The sequence below is a fragment of the Salminus brasiliensis genome, chromosome 15, assembly GCF_030463535.1.
Source record: "Salminus brasiliensis chromosome 15, fSalBra1.hap2, whole genome shotgun sequence".
In the NCBI taxonomy this organism is placed as follows: domain Eukaryota; kingdom Metazoa; phylum Chordata; class Actinopteri; order Characiformes; family Bryconidae; genus Salminus; species Salminus brasiliensis.
Window position 1 is genome coordinate 8463809 of NC_132892.1, and position 14343 is coordinate 8478151.

At 39.9% G+C, this 14343-nt stretch overlaps 1 protein-coding gene across 3 annotated transcripts in view; it reads left to right on the top strand.

Annotated features, from left to right (window-relative positions):
• Positions 1 to 14343, top strand: part of LOC140535650 (neural cell adhesion molecule 2-like) — a 315959-nt gene that overhangs the window by 230004 nt on the left and 71612 nt on the right. For all 3 annotated transcript variants that reach the window (XM_072657056.1, XM_072657059.1, XM_072657058.1), the window contains exons 3-4: positions 5146 to 5352; positions 7155 to 7298. In XM_072657056.1, coding sequence (XP_072513157.1) covers positions 5146 to 5352; positions 7155 to 7298 — 351 coding nt within the window. The remainder of the gene's footprint in view (positions 1 to 5145; positions 5353 to 7154; positions 7299 to 14343) is intronic.

Sequence of the window (14343 nt, forward strand, 5' to 3'; positions counted from 1 at the left end):
TGGTCAAGGGCTAAGCTGGCCAACAAGCCTGAGTCCCCCCCCCCCCCCCCCCCCCTTCCAAAGCTCAGCTGCCAGCATAACCAAACAGGTTGAGCAGCATAGCCAGAATGACCAAACACTGACCAAGCACCAAGATGGTCTGTCAGCTTTAAAGGCATGTGTATGTGTATATCCGGATCTTTTCAACAAAAGGTAGCTTAAATGACATGAACGTTGTCTTTGCCTGTGTTTTGGCAAGGACTTTAATAAAAAAAGATCCCTGCTTTCCCTGTATTGTTTTGTGGGCAGTGTTGGCTCAGTGGTTAGAACTCCAGGCTATTGATAACAGGGTTGTGGGTTCAATACCTGGGCTCGGCAAGCTGCCACTGTTGGGTCTTTGAGCAAGCCTTCACCCTCTGCGCTCCCCGGGTGCCACAGCAATGGCTGCCCACCGCTCAGGGCACATGTGCTCTCTGTCCACTGTGTATGTGTTTTACTGGTGTGCATGTGTACTGCACGGATGGGTTAAAGGCGGAAGCCAAATTCCATCTGTCACAAATGGTAAATATGCTTGTCTTGTCTTGTCTTGCTTTGTTCACATATATTGCACTTTGACACCCCTCCCTCTTGCCCCAAAGACAAAATGTTACCAGCACCCCTGGTATAACCGGGCAGCTGTGTCTTGAGTGTTCATTTTGTTGAATGATGTGTTAAATGAGTTCAAGTGTGCACTGGTTAAACTCCTCGATAGGAAGGAATCGGTGCACAGCTGAATGTTGCCTTGTCCAGGAAACAATCCTGGGAGATTGTTTAAAAAATAAAGCCAATGCTAAGAACTGCCAGCGGATGCATGTGTAATAGAGAAGTTGTGTAGACGAGCGGAATTGATTTCACGTAAAATAAAATGTCCTTCATTATTATTTAATTTTATTCATGTTAGTTTGAATAAGTTACGAGCAGAAAGAAACTGAATTAAGTTCCAATTGGCTGCATTAATGTTTTACTTTTTTTGAGGGGTTAAATTGATTGGAGTGGCACAAAGAAATGGAATTAGGAAGACACATGGAGGAAAGCTGTGATGTGAACAGGAGGGAGAGAGAGAGAGAGAGAGAAATAAAAAATAGGAAGCATAATGTACAAATATCACTTTCTTTGAGTCTGTAGCCCTTTCACACTTCGCTGTCAACCTGTTGACGTACCTGTTGGAGCTCACAGTTGGACGGCGAGTGACTAACATTCTCCACAGCTGATTAGCCACACATGAGACATGGAGTCACCAAAAAGGCAAATTGATCTCCCTTCAACCCCCCTTCCACCATTCTTCATATGCTACTCTTCACTAAACGAATACATTTCAGTAAATTCATCTCCAGTCCTTTGCGTATACCCGCTACCAGGTCCCTCTTGACACAGCCCAATCAATTACGGCACGAGGATGAGGAGGCTTAGCAAGCCTACAGAAAAAAGAGCGGAAGAAGGAGGGAAGCAGGGATGGAAGGGGTGAACAAGGGAGACGGAAGAGCTAATTTTAGCCCTCGTCTGCCACAGGGCACCACAAGACGATAAAATGTGACGATAAAAGATGAGACTTCGAGTTACTCAATTAATATTTCCTCCTCTCCCTAGCACCACTATCCCCCACCCCACCACCACCACATCCCCTTCTTGCAGTCATACATAATCATAAACTGTTCTGGAGTAATTGCTGGGATGACAGAAGGTCTGTTTATTAAACAAGGCAGCCACGTGAACAAGTGCAATTTAGTAACGAAATGACTTCCGATTACGGTGTGCTATCACTGATGCTGTTCGAGAGACAGATGTGCAAATCATTTTGATGGACACTTGCTGATGAATTGACATTAGAGATCAGTGCCCATTAGAAGCTACATTATCGCAACGGTTGCAAAGGCAGAAAATTGGCACTCCCTTTGTCTACGATCGAACAGCAGCCCTAATCCCTTCAACCAAACAACAGGAAATGTCAATGAGCTCAGCCTCAACAACCTCTGTCCACCCGTCTTATGCATGCTCAAATTGAGCTGGCTGTTGATGACTATCACACGGTGATATACTCTCTGGATATACCATCACCAGTCCGCATATCAAGTTTCATTATATCACTGTTAGTTCTGAAATTGCAGTGTGATTGGCTGAGCTTCCAGAAAACTTGACAGATTGCTTGACTGTTCAGAAAACATTGTACTTACCAAATATTGTTAACTGGGTAGTCCTCTTTACTCTCATGTAACGTAGCAATGGCCAGGAAGATGTTAAACAAGCCACCAGTAATAGGCAAGAGTATTGAGCCATGGGTAAGAAGCCTATTGAAAAGAGCTAACTCATACAGCGTTACAGTGTTCTAACAGCAGTGGCTATCCCAAACACTTCCATTACAAAAAGCTAAGGTATCTGACTACATGCCACCTGCTGTGGAGCGTCGTTTTAGATGGATGCCTCATTTCTATGTTTGAAACGCCACGCTGATGTTCCACCGCAACGGGTATGTTTGGTGTGCTGACAAAAAGCTCTTAAAGGCAGTTAATGGTTTCACTGTTAGTTTACTAATAAAAAAATGACTTAATCAGTAGGAGAACTTATCCAAGTATGCCGGTATATTTGCAAATAGAATGCACGTGATTCATACATTAAAGACACTGCTTTAAAGCTATTTACTCATTTTTGTAATGGATTACATTGGTCTTGTTTCAGGAGAGATTTATTATTTATTATTTCTCTGTTCCATTTCTGTTAAATGTGGCCCCTCTGGCATCAGATTGGCCAAGGAACCAATCAGAGTTAGCAATATGTTTACATCACGTACCTCAATTTCAGTCTATTTCCACAAGCTCATCTAACCTGCTTCATTCAGCACAAAGAGCATCCCTAAAACACAGATCGCCTGTGGTAATCAGCGTAACATTGCCAGTCATACCAGCTGCATGCTTGTTCATGTAAACCTGTGAGCCAGTTTAAGCTAGGTGCTCAACATACACTTCTGTGATGTCTTTCCCTCATTCTATGGTGAAACAGACCATGTTGAGATGACATGACAAAGTAGTTAGACACTTTAGAATTCAGAGACGTTTTGAGTGAGAATCAAAGTTTTGTTTCCATTTTTTATTAACTGTACTGAGTTACCAGTGCTAGAGTATGAAGTAGGGCTGCATCATACTTGTGCATAACGTGTATAAACTCAGTTTTTTTCTTCTTCTTCTTCTTCTTCTTCTTCTTCTTTTTTTTTCTCTGAAATTAGTCTGGAAGATTTGAGATTGATGAGAGATGCTGACTGTGTTGTGATTTCAGAATTGCAAAAGCTTGTCCATAAATATCAACAAAGGAATAGTCATAATTCCACAGCTCTGCAATCAAAGTAGGCTTGCAGTAGCCCCTGCAACACCCTCAAACCTGCTCTCCCCATTCTGTCCCGCCTTGGCTTGATCACGCTCTCCTGGCTTTTCTCCCACATGCACACATCCCCCACACTGTCCTCTGATGTCCCTCTGCCAGCTCACCCAGTATGGTCTCACTTATCTTCATCTTTCCTTCTGGTTCCTGCCGGTTCTCTGGGCACGGCGAGGCCCCGGGATGCTCCCCATCTCTGCAACTTTCTCTGAGGGAGATGCAAGGGCTCGGTTCTCCTCTGATTTCGGGGGCCAGAGAAGAGAGAAACGATGCTTTTATGACCTTCCAGCAAGACAGGATTTACAGAGGAGCGCACCTGGAGTTTGCATATGGTGCTCTCTAATTCTCCTTGTGGGCTCTAATTAAAAGCTCTGGCTGTCAGAGTTAAAGAGGAATCACAAATTATGGTGAGCACCAGATATGAGGCAAGTTGGAAGTGGACTTCATTACCTGGCTAGTGTATACGTGTGTGGGTGTACTTTGTTTCACTGCCTTTATGGGTACTGGATGTTCTAGCGATCGTGAGCGAGTTTTGACATCTTGTCGCGTCTCTTGTTTTCGTTTGAGCCGAAGTGTGTGTGCTCTTCTCAGCGGATTCTGCCACTGTCTGCATGTGTTGTATTTTAAAGCTGTCAAGTAGCAAGAATGCATGGGCTGAACGAACAAGAAAGAGGGCTACAATCATGAAGAGCTGGAATCTTTAAAAGTATACATCAGGGGTGGCAAACTCATTTAAGGTGAACGCATATCATCAAGGGGGCTAGACTGATTTGTATTGAAAACCTCACACTGTGAGCAGTTCTTTTGAAAAGAAGCATGAAGTTCTGTGTTTGCTAATGGAGAATTAAATATCATTAGCATATTTTGGCTAAAGTGTGCTGCGACTGGATGAGTGGCTGCCTGACTGCCAAATGATAGAAGGCCTGGCCGCTGACTGTCTGGTACAGACTTTCAGCTCTACTTGCAGCCGCTTTCAGAGCTTTAATACAATAACTATCCTAATAAAACCTTTATCCTCAGTATATCATCATATCATCAGTGTTCAGTGTTTGTTTCTAACTGTGCTAGATAACATTTCTGGAGAATATCAGGTCCTATCTTAATGAGGTAGCAGTAAAAAAAAAAAACCACACACTTAGTAAATCCCACACAGTGTTGAACACAAACTGTGAACAAGTGTATTAATATTCATTTGTGAATCACAGTAAAAAGATGTACTGGATTAATGAGCTGTGGCAGTCCTGTCGCTGAATCAGGGCTCACACTGGTTTTACTGTTTGGGCGAAGTCCCCCCCCCTCTCCGAGATGGAGATTCTGATTGGTTCTGCTAAAGAGTTTGTCTCTCTCCCTGTCTGTGCCTATAGGTCATTGTCAGTGTGGTTTTGGGAGAGTGTTTAGAAAACTAGGGCCAGATCAGAACCTTAATTGAGCCGGTTCCAGCGGCCATGTGTTCAACACCCCTGCAATAAATGATCTATACAGATATTGTTTGGAACATGAATGGCTCAGCGGACAATGGAGTTAAGTCCAATTTTGGGACGCTCTTTTGACCTTCATTTTACTCTCAGTATTCAGTTTCGAGCAGTGCTGACCAGCAGTGTTACCAGCATTACAGTGGTACCACATTTATCGCACACCTTCTTAATGTGCAACGTGTTTCTCTCTCTTTCTTTCTTTCTTTCTTTCTTTCTTTCTTTCTTTCTTTCTCTCTCACTCTTTCTTTCTTTCTTTTTTTCTTTCTTTTTTCTCCACATTTTTCAGTGATTGGAGAGCCTGTCAGTTTGAACTGGTTCAACCCTCAAGGTGAGCGCATCATCTCCAACCAGAGGGTAGTACTGCACACAGAAGGAGTCCGCTCCAGACTCACCATCTACAACGCCATCATCGAGGATGCTGGGATATACCGATGCCAGGCTGTGGACACCAAAGGACAGACTCAGGAGGCCACAGTGGTGCTGGAAATATACCGTAAGTTCATATTTGACGGCGTCTATTTTGTACTGGCCTTATCAGTGCATGAGTCAGATGATTCAAACTTAGCTTGGCATGTTGCTGAGTCACCAGTGTGCTGTCATGCCAGGTGACACATTTTTCCAGGGCTGGTATGCTATGTATACTGTGTATCAAATGCATCAATGTTGGTACCATATTAAGAAGACTGTGACTCATAGTCCCCTTAATATGGGACCAGCAATGTTTTTATCTTTTATTTATTTTTCAGCATTTTTCCAACTTGGTTAAAATCTTGCTTCAGCATCTGGTTTTTAAATGTTTAAAGTGAACAACTTTTCAGTTGGCAAAGTACAGGGAAAATGTGCTGTGGTAATTGACTGCATGTTATAGATAATGCAGATGGAAAAGGAGTGGTATTCCTTTAAGCTTCAGCCTGCAGTCCTCTCACAGGGGCTAGTTTATCTAAATTAGAACTCTCTCTCTGTCTTTCTCTCTGTGTCTCTCTCTCTGTCTCTCTGTGCTTTGTGTCTGACAATATTAAGATGATCTTAAAGCTGTGATGCTTTTGGAAAACTACTCCATAATCACTTATTACAGTAGCCGCTTACAGCCTCAATTACCATGGCCTATAACCTGATTAAATGACACATCCCTTGATGTGGCCCTTTCTTATCATTTTGTCACTGTATTTTAATTATTTAAGTCACAGACTGACCTATGTGTATAGTCCTTGTAGCGGTGTTGGCGTGGAGTCTAAAGAAGTTTAAATGGGTACAGAGTTCCAGAAGTAGGGCTGTTAAAAGATAAGAATAGCACAGTTACTCTAACAGTGCCACAGCATAGCCCAAAATCATACTGCTAGTTCAGTGGAAAATGTTGAAAGTTTGACCGTTTAATCTGAATGTAGTCACCCAACACACATTCAGTATCTGAAGTTTGCTCCTGTAGTTTGTGCGCTGGAGCTACAAGGCTTTTATTGCTCACAAGTAATCAATGCCTTTGCTCCATAATTCTCAATAGAATAAAAGGGTGCAGAACTCTTCTCCACCCCCGCCTCCCCAACACGACTCGAAAGATATTTGATTTGAGCCTTTTTTGTTTTTATGAAAACTGTAAAGGATGAGAAAACTCTCGCTTAAAAAATTAAAGAAATGTAATTATTAACTTCATGCCTTTTGGAAATCAGGTCATCTTAACAATTCACTGTAACAATTTTAGCATGACACAGCATAATTGTAAAACTTCAAATCTTAAATCTGTTTTGGCATTTAGAAAATGCTGCCTGCCCTGAATATTTTATGACAAATTAACCAACAGAAATGTCGAAAGGTATTTGAAATAAATTGTTGCTGCATTTATTCACATGAACAATGTATGAGTTGGCTGCACATCAGACAAAAAGGTCAACATCATTTGATTGGAACAGAGGTGGCCAAGCTGTATGTCAACAGACAAGGAAATAAAGCAGTTACAAATAGTGGCATGGAGAATATGCAGCATCGGAATCTGCAGTAATAATAGGCTTTCTTTTTAGAACTGTAATTGCAGTAAGTGTCCTCTAAGTAATTGAGACTGCTTCAACATTGGTATTCTACTGTAGAGATTTATTTATTTATTTTCTTTCCATTTTTCTAGTTGTGTTGTCTGTTTTGTATTTGCTTTAAAAAATGTTGTAGATATTGTAATTCTGCCTTGAATGGATGGAATTTGTAGCCAGAACTGTCAGCAAACCGGCAGCAAAATATTCACCAAATATTACAAAAAGTCTGTTCACCATATCTGATATGTACTGAATTCCATCTGTTTCGGCCACTCAGAGAAGCTGACATTCCGGGAGGTGAAGACGCCTCAGGAGTTTAGAAAAGGAGAGGATGCTGAAGTCGTGTGTGATGTCATCAGTTCACCTGTCCCGGCTGTCTCCTGGTTCTATAAGAACCGCGAGATCACACCTGAGAATAACAGTAAGAGTCTTTTTTGTGTTCTGGAAATAAGATACTGCTCACTGACTGCATTTGACACATTTTTATGATGTCCTTGCTTTGATGTCGTTGCTTTGATGCCCTGTGTTAAAACCTCGACTGTAAAGTTGTTGCCGTCTGTGTTAGTGTCTCCTTGCCTCTCAGAGAACATTGTTACATCCTATCAAAGAAGCTGCACTCTCATAGTTCAGAACAGAAATGGAGATGCTAATCGCTGTGAGTGACTTTGTGTCGACTCTTGCACTATGCAGATATGTGGGTCTACATCCAGGTTTCAGCACTGCATTTCTATACCCAAATTATTCTGTCAAACATACAGTACTAGTCAAAACGTTGGACACACCTAGATAAATGTGTTCTGATCATCGTCTTAAAATTATTTGATCCAAACAGCTGAGGGGTTTCAAGTAGGCCTAAGGTGTAGAACTACGCATGTGTGGGTGGAAATGCATCTCAAACCATGCTGCTACAGTATGTTACATTATGTACATTGCAGTATGTGCATTAATACATACACATTTACTCATTTAGCAGGACCAACAGATGGCCTTAATAGCCTATATGATCAAATAATCTCCTTTCAGTTTAATGTACAAGTTAGGACTTTGTGAAACTTCCCCAACTAGGACATCCTAAATTCGGTGGATATGGTGGATATGTTCTTTTTTTAAAAAACAACAACAACAAAAAAATATGGTCACCGTAGCATTTGGATAAAATATTTTTAAGATGATCGACACACATTTAACCAGATGTATCCAAACTTGTGCCTGGTGCTGTAAGTTTGCAGATGACACTACTTTGGTTGATCTCATCTCAAGAATCGATGAGTCCACACACCAGAAGGAAGCAATGCGACTGCTGTTATGATGTGGAGATAATAACCTGGAGCTTAACACACACAAAAAAACTGTCCTCGTACACCAGGTACCTGGTGAAATAAAGATTCTGAGTCTAAAAGGGATGCAGGGATGCTGCAGGATGTTGGAAGAAATCTTTTTCAAGCATGCAAGAAAGTTTAGCACATAATTTTTTATTAAAATAAAGATCACATTGTTATGATACATTGTTGGGACAACTGTTTTGATATTGCTTAGCTGAGCTAACATCATAGCCTACGTTGTGAATGAAGTAATGATAGGCGGCACGACCAAAATTATGTGTTCAGTGTTTAAGTATAGCTACCCTTTTACTCTTAAGTGTCTCACAGACCTGCTGGGTTAGACCTTGACTATAATAAGCCTAGTTTCTTTCTAAACCAGGCATCAGTTTGGCTAAATGTTTTTATTTTGCACCTTTGGACCAGTTTTAAAGTGTATACCAAATTAACTGGTATACTGCCCACTGCTAATGCCAACATTATGACATTTGAAGTGGAATGGAAATGGCTTGCATTAAATTTTTGCCAAAATTGTTTGTAAACTTGGCTATGTCATTCAGTTACCAGTTGATTCAGTTTTGACATTTTGGAAAGAAATGCATGCTTCATTCTTTTATGCTTATGCGTCAGACTTCGAAAGGGCCACAGCACTGCATGATTTACCACACAGAAATCTTCTTCATTCATTTCTTACAAGTATGTGGAAGGCAGAGTAAATAGGCCATGCACTCCTGCTCAGCCTGCTTTTAGAAAGACACCTCCCACAGCTTGAGCCGGAAAGCTTTTCTGGATGCACATAGCAGCAAAGCATAAAACATTGCCACATGCGTTGATCTTAGCACTGCACAAAGGACAACACATAGCAGTTTCCCAGAGGGGAGGGGGAAAAAGCCTGTCTTTTTTTTTTATATATATATATATAAAGTGTCAAACCTTTAATTGAAATTCAAAGGCAGAACTCTGACAAGCTATCATCACTTTGCCGGCTGAGGAGATTACATGGTGGAGATTTCTCCCCATTTTTAAAATTCTAATTAGGGAGCAAGGTTATAAATATATCCTCCGAATGAAAGAGAGACGGCTGGTGTTTATCACGGAAGGATGACAAAACTGGAAGAAAGGCTTTGTGTGTGTGTTCGCGCCATAATCCAAGAGGTATTTCATTTCTCAAACGTCCTTTAAATGAATGAGGACTGTATCAAGGATTGATGATAATGTTTTTCTCGTTAAGGAACCAAAGAAAGGCCTTGGTTAAGATGTGCAGCTAGGTATGATTTCATTTCTTGGACAAAGAACATGATAAAGGGCTGTTTTTCTAAAGGGATCAATTCTGACTGGAATCAGAATTTGATGACTTTTCATTTCTACATGATGTTTTGCCCTGCCTTAAATACTGTTGCAAGGTCAGTTTATATAATCCTTTATGAAAATTCAAAATTCATTGAACATTTGATCAGAAACTCCTACCACATAGTTTCACTTTGTAGGTATACAGTTACAAATTGGCCACCATAAGACTACCTCAGACCAGATATTACTGGTGAGACATTGTCAGTATATTGGTAGCATGGTAATATTTATCGTGCTGCTGGTGGATATCAGACACTATAGTCTTCAGTATCACTTCAATGTCACTGCTAAGTTGAGGAAAGCCACCCCTGGTCCAGTCCAGTCCTGTGATATGTAGGTATACAGCACATGTCAGGGTTTGTGGGGTTTGTGTATACTAACTTCACCTCTCTCTGCAGGCTGTGCATGCTGATAATTTAGTAAACTATATTAACATTGTGTTTCTGTATAAAAGATGTTCAAGATTTGTGTACATGGTATCTTTACATTGTATTTTTCCCCAGGGGTCATTCAAAGCACAGTTTGGATCGATAAGAGCTTAGAATAATTTTTTAAACCAGAATAATTATAAAACTCATGTGATGTGGCTTATATTCCTATTAATATGCATTCTTGTTCAAAATGCTAGTTTCTGACATTTAACAAAATAAAAATTTTCTCTGTTATTGTTGACTCACTCTACCAAGGTCAGGAGTTGACTTATTTGATAACTTGATGTATGCTCTATCCAGTAGGTGGGGTTTAGAAAAATGTCTGCAGCTGCCACTGGCCCCCTATCCCATGCTGCTACATCAGTGTGAAAATCTCACATACTTGCATCAGCATGCACACGTGGTCCATCATGGATCCTCCTTAATGTTTATGTATGCTGTTTGACATTTTGGTTCTTTTTAATTAAAGATTCAGTCAAATTAGACATAGGTGGTGTTCATTTATCTAGGTAGTAAAGTGTTGTTTTTATTGTTGTCATTGTTGATTACTAAACCACCAACTTCTTTATAGCCAGCAGTGCTCCTGTGCTCAGAGACTGACACATTATGCAGAAAAAAGAAGCTATATTATCTATATGCACACTTGCACCAACATGGCACTACCATTTCAGTGCTGGGATGTGATATGCCCACAATCCAAATAATATCAGATAAAAAGGCTAACGAAAGGTGATACAGGGTAGGTGTACCTGCGAAACCAGACACTCCATGCAGAGTAATAGCTGACTCATAATAAGTTAAAGGAGTAATTTGATTTTTAATAAGGTCTTGTTCAGGTCCCTTCATGGTGCCATTAATTCACCTTATTAAACTGGAACAGCTTCTTGACACTGTGGCTCCTGTCTCACACCTTCTCTACACTCAGCGTTCATTAGATGTGGCCTAAGGTTAAAAGCCAGAGCTATTTACATGATTAAAACAGGATCATGTTAAGTCTTCTAAAAGAAATCCAGTAGATCCACGACTATAGGGGGTGCCCAAGAGCAAGACGTTCCTGGCTAGTGCTGCTGTAATGACCGCGTAAAAGGTTATATGTAGAACCATCTACCAAAATGTTTGCCACCAAAGTAAAGAACCTTTAATCAGACAAAGAACAATTTAAGCATCCAGGGGCTTCTTTAAATTGTTGTAGCTCTATCAAGAATCAGTGTGTTTTCCCAGAGGTCATCCTGGAGTCTTAAAACTAATCTAGTAAAAAGTACTGTTGGAGGTAACTTGTTTTCTTGCTTCTTATTTATTCTCAAGGCAGTGTTCATATACATGCAAACTACTATGGCTGTTTTATTTCTTTGTCTGTTTGCTTGCTTCCTTGTTTTGAAAAATGACCAGAAAGCAAAAAAGACTTCCTGAAGTTGGTCACTTACGAATGCAGAATTAGTGGAAAAGCATGGTACTATTAGCTTGGTGTAAAATAAACAACCTCAGTCTAAAAAGATCTGAAGGCCTAAGGCCATATCATTTTTGTCTACGTCTATCAATGTTTTCAGTCACTACATGCAATATCTATGACTGGTAGGCCTACACTGTTACATACTTGAGTATTGTAGGTTGAGCACGATTGATGAATCACTTAAGGTAATAAATAATTTCTGTTTTTAATATATTAAATATCTGGTTTTATTAATTATTGGTTAATTAAGGTCTGTTTCTCAAGTACCTGTTTGGTTCTTTACTCCCTACATTACAAGTGATGAATAACCAACAGTACTCATATTGCTTTCACTTTGTTGTTTCACTTCAGGAACAGCTTTTTATTTATTTATTTTTTTAAAGGTAGGTGAAATTTGTCAAAATGTCAAGGCATGTCCGACTACCACAGACGTGTCTAAAAGGTCAAAGAAGTGTTAATGGCTGTTACCCGACTGCTTGTTGCTTTACTCTGCTATCTTGGTAGTTCATGCTGTTTGGTTAATGACCACTTGAATCTGTGAAGTGAACATTTGGGAGATTTAGGATGGTCTCTGCCAGGCTAGACCACCTCATGGACTGCAAGCAAAATAGCCGGCCTCCTACAATAAGGTTGGGCGGCATAACGCTAATATCATATACCGTGGTATTTATTGTAAATGTAACTCAACGTTGATGACATCTCAAAATGAGGACGGTATGACAGAGGTCTATTTAGTTCACGGCCAAGTAAGCTCATTTCCCCATGTGCATTTAAGAGAGTCAACCTTCAAATTTCAAGTTTCTGTCCTTTCAACAGCAGTCGCTGCATCTATGCCATTCTCCTCTAAACGTTTATAAATGTGGTTTCTGTCAGTCAGACTTTAAGTTTTATAGTGAACAGACTGTTCTTGTGGTATCAGAGTGAATGCTAACCAGCTTGCGCATGTCCACTTAGGTTTTCACCCTGCGAGCAAGCATGTAAATGTAGAAGCATTTGCTCTACTTGTGGATCTTTCAGCCCTTGCCCCCCCACCCCCCCACCCCCAATCTCAGTAATACCGTAAAGATAGTAATATCTTTTGAGACTGTATTGAAAAAAAAAAAAGTGGATATCGCACAACCTCGCAAGTCTCAGTCAGTGTCAGCCTTTTCTATAATAGACCACTCACATTTTCACATGTAGAGTATAAGTGTCTTTCACATTTTTGCAGTTGATTTTGAGGGAGTTCAAGGACTGGTCAAAGCCAGTGTCTCAGACACTGTGACACTATTGTGGCCACAATTGTTAGAAAGACGTCCAAATACCACTTTGCCTCAGGCCTGACTGTGTGTCAGTGCTGTCAAGTGCCTTCTGCCTCTCAGCATGACTTCAGTGTTGTTAGCCAGTATTACTAGCCAGTATTGGCCAGCTTTCATGGCCAGAGTCTTGACATGCTCTCTATGAGACCAAAAAAAAAAACATTCTGTTTTTACTTAATACGAATTACTCATCATGCAGTTTGTTTCTGGGGCACGACAAGGCTGATAATATTGGCCGATATGATTTTAAATGTTCTATTCTAATTTTGTTATTCCTTTTTAAATGTCTGATTAGATTTAAAGTCTCCTTTGTCAATTTATTTAAAGTCAAGTAAACTGAGGAAAACAAACAGGCTTAACATTTAAAAATGTAGCAGCAGTGGTAAAGTTACCCAATTCTTTTTTGTTTTTGTTTTCTTTTCATTACCACAATTTTATTTTATTTTATTTTTCATTATTTGTCTTCAAAAGATGTGTCATGGTATTTTTTTTACTACTAATGTTATGATTTGTTACATTATTTTTGCAATACCAACTATTTTAGTTTCTCAAGACTATATTTATTCACCAGTTCAACTTATAGTACTGTGGTTTTCATTTAGTGTGAGGAGCCTAAAGTAGAGTTTTTCAATGGCACAATCATCAGTAGAAATTCGCCACTTTATTTGCCATTTTTTTGCCAATATTGATACAATAGCAGAGCATCAACATATACAACTGAAATAAACAATATACTAAACAGGCCCTGTAGCTTCCTGCTTTAATTTTATGGCATAGAAGACAAGATTTGAATGGGTTAATGACTTTGAGGCAAAATGTGCCACATCCTGGCCTCAGGTCAAATAAATCTTTGTTTTACTTTTACTACTAATTGGTGATTGTAGAAAGGTTCTTTCTTTTCTAGGAATGCATGCACCTGTAATGACCACTTGTGTAACGTGTAGGGCTTAGCGGCGTGATTTTCTCAGGCTACGAGCTGTCACAGACAGCCTGATATTGTCAAACATGTTTGAGAAGTGTGAGCTCCTAGACGACATACAGCAGGAGCTATATAATATATATATATATATATATTATATATATTCCCCTTTAACTACACAACTCCAATTTAGCATGTAATAAACACTTATCATGCTTTTCACACATCTCTCCAGGTGAAAGATTGCATTGTGTGAGCTTTGTCTGAAATTTCTTGTGTAGTATGTGCACCGCTAAGTCCACATAACTGGGATGCCAGTGATAAATGTTGTGTGCTGTGTTGAGTGTCTACTTGGCATTACATTTACGGCATTTAGCAAACGCTCTTATCCAGAGCGACTTACAAAAGTGCTTTGCTATTTACCCAAGGATAACCTCAGCTAGTTTGAATAGGCTAAAAATTCAAAGACACCTCTAAGGGGTTAAGAGGTTCTCTGAAAAACTCTAGTCCTACGCTTAAAAATTGCTCTATATGTTTTTTACTTGTAATAGTGGAGCTCTTTTTGGTGCTATATAGAACATTTTTAAAAAAGGGTCTACAAGAGACATATGTAAGAGATTTCTCTTCAATAGAAAGAACAATTTGATCAGGCAAAGAAGCATCTAAGCATTTACATGATTGCCCATGACCATGAAAGCT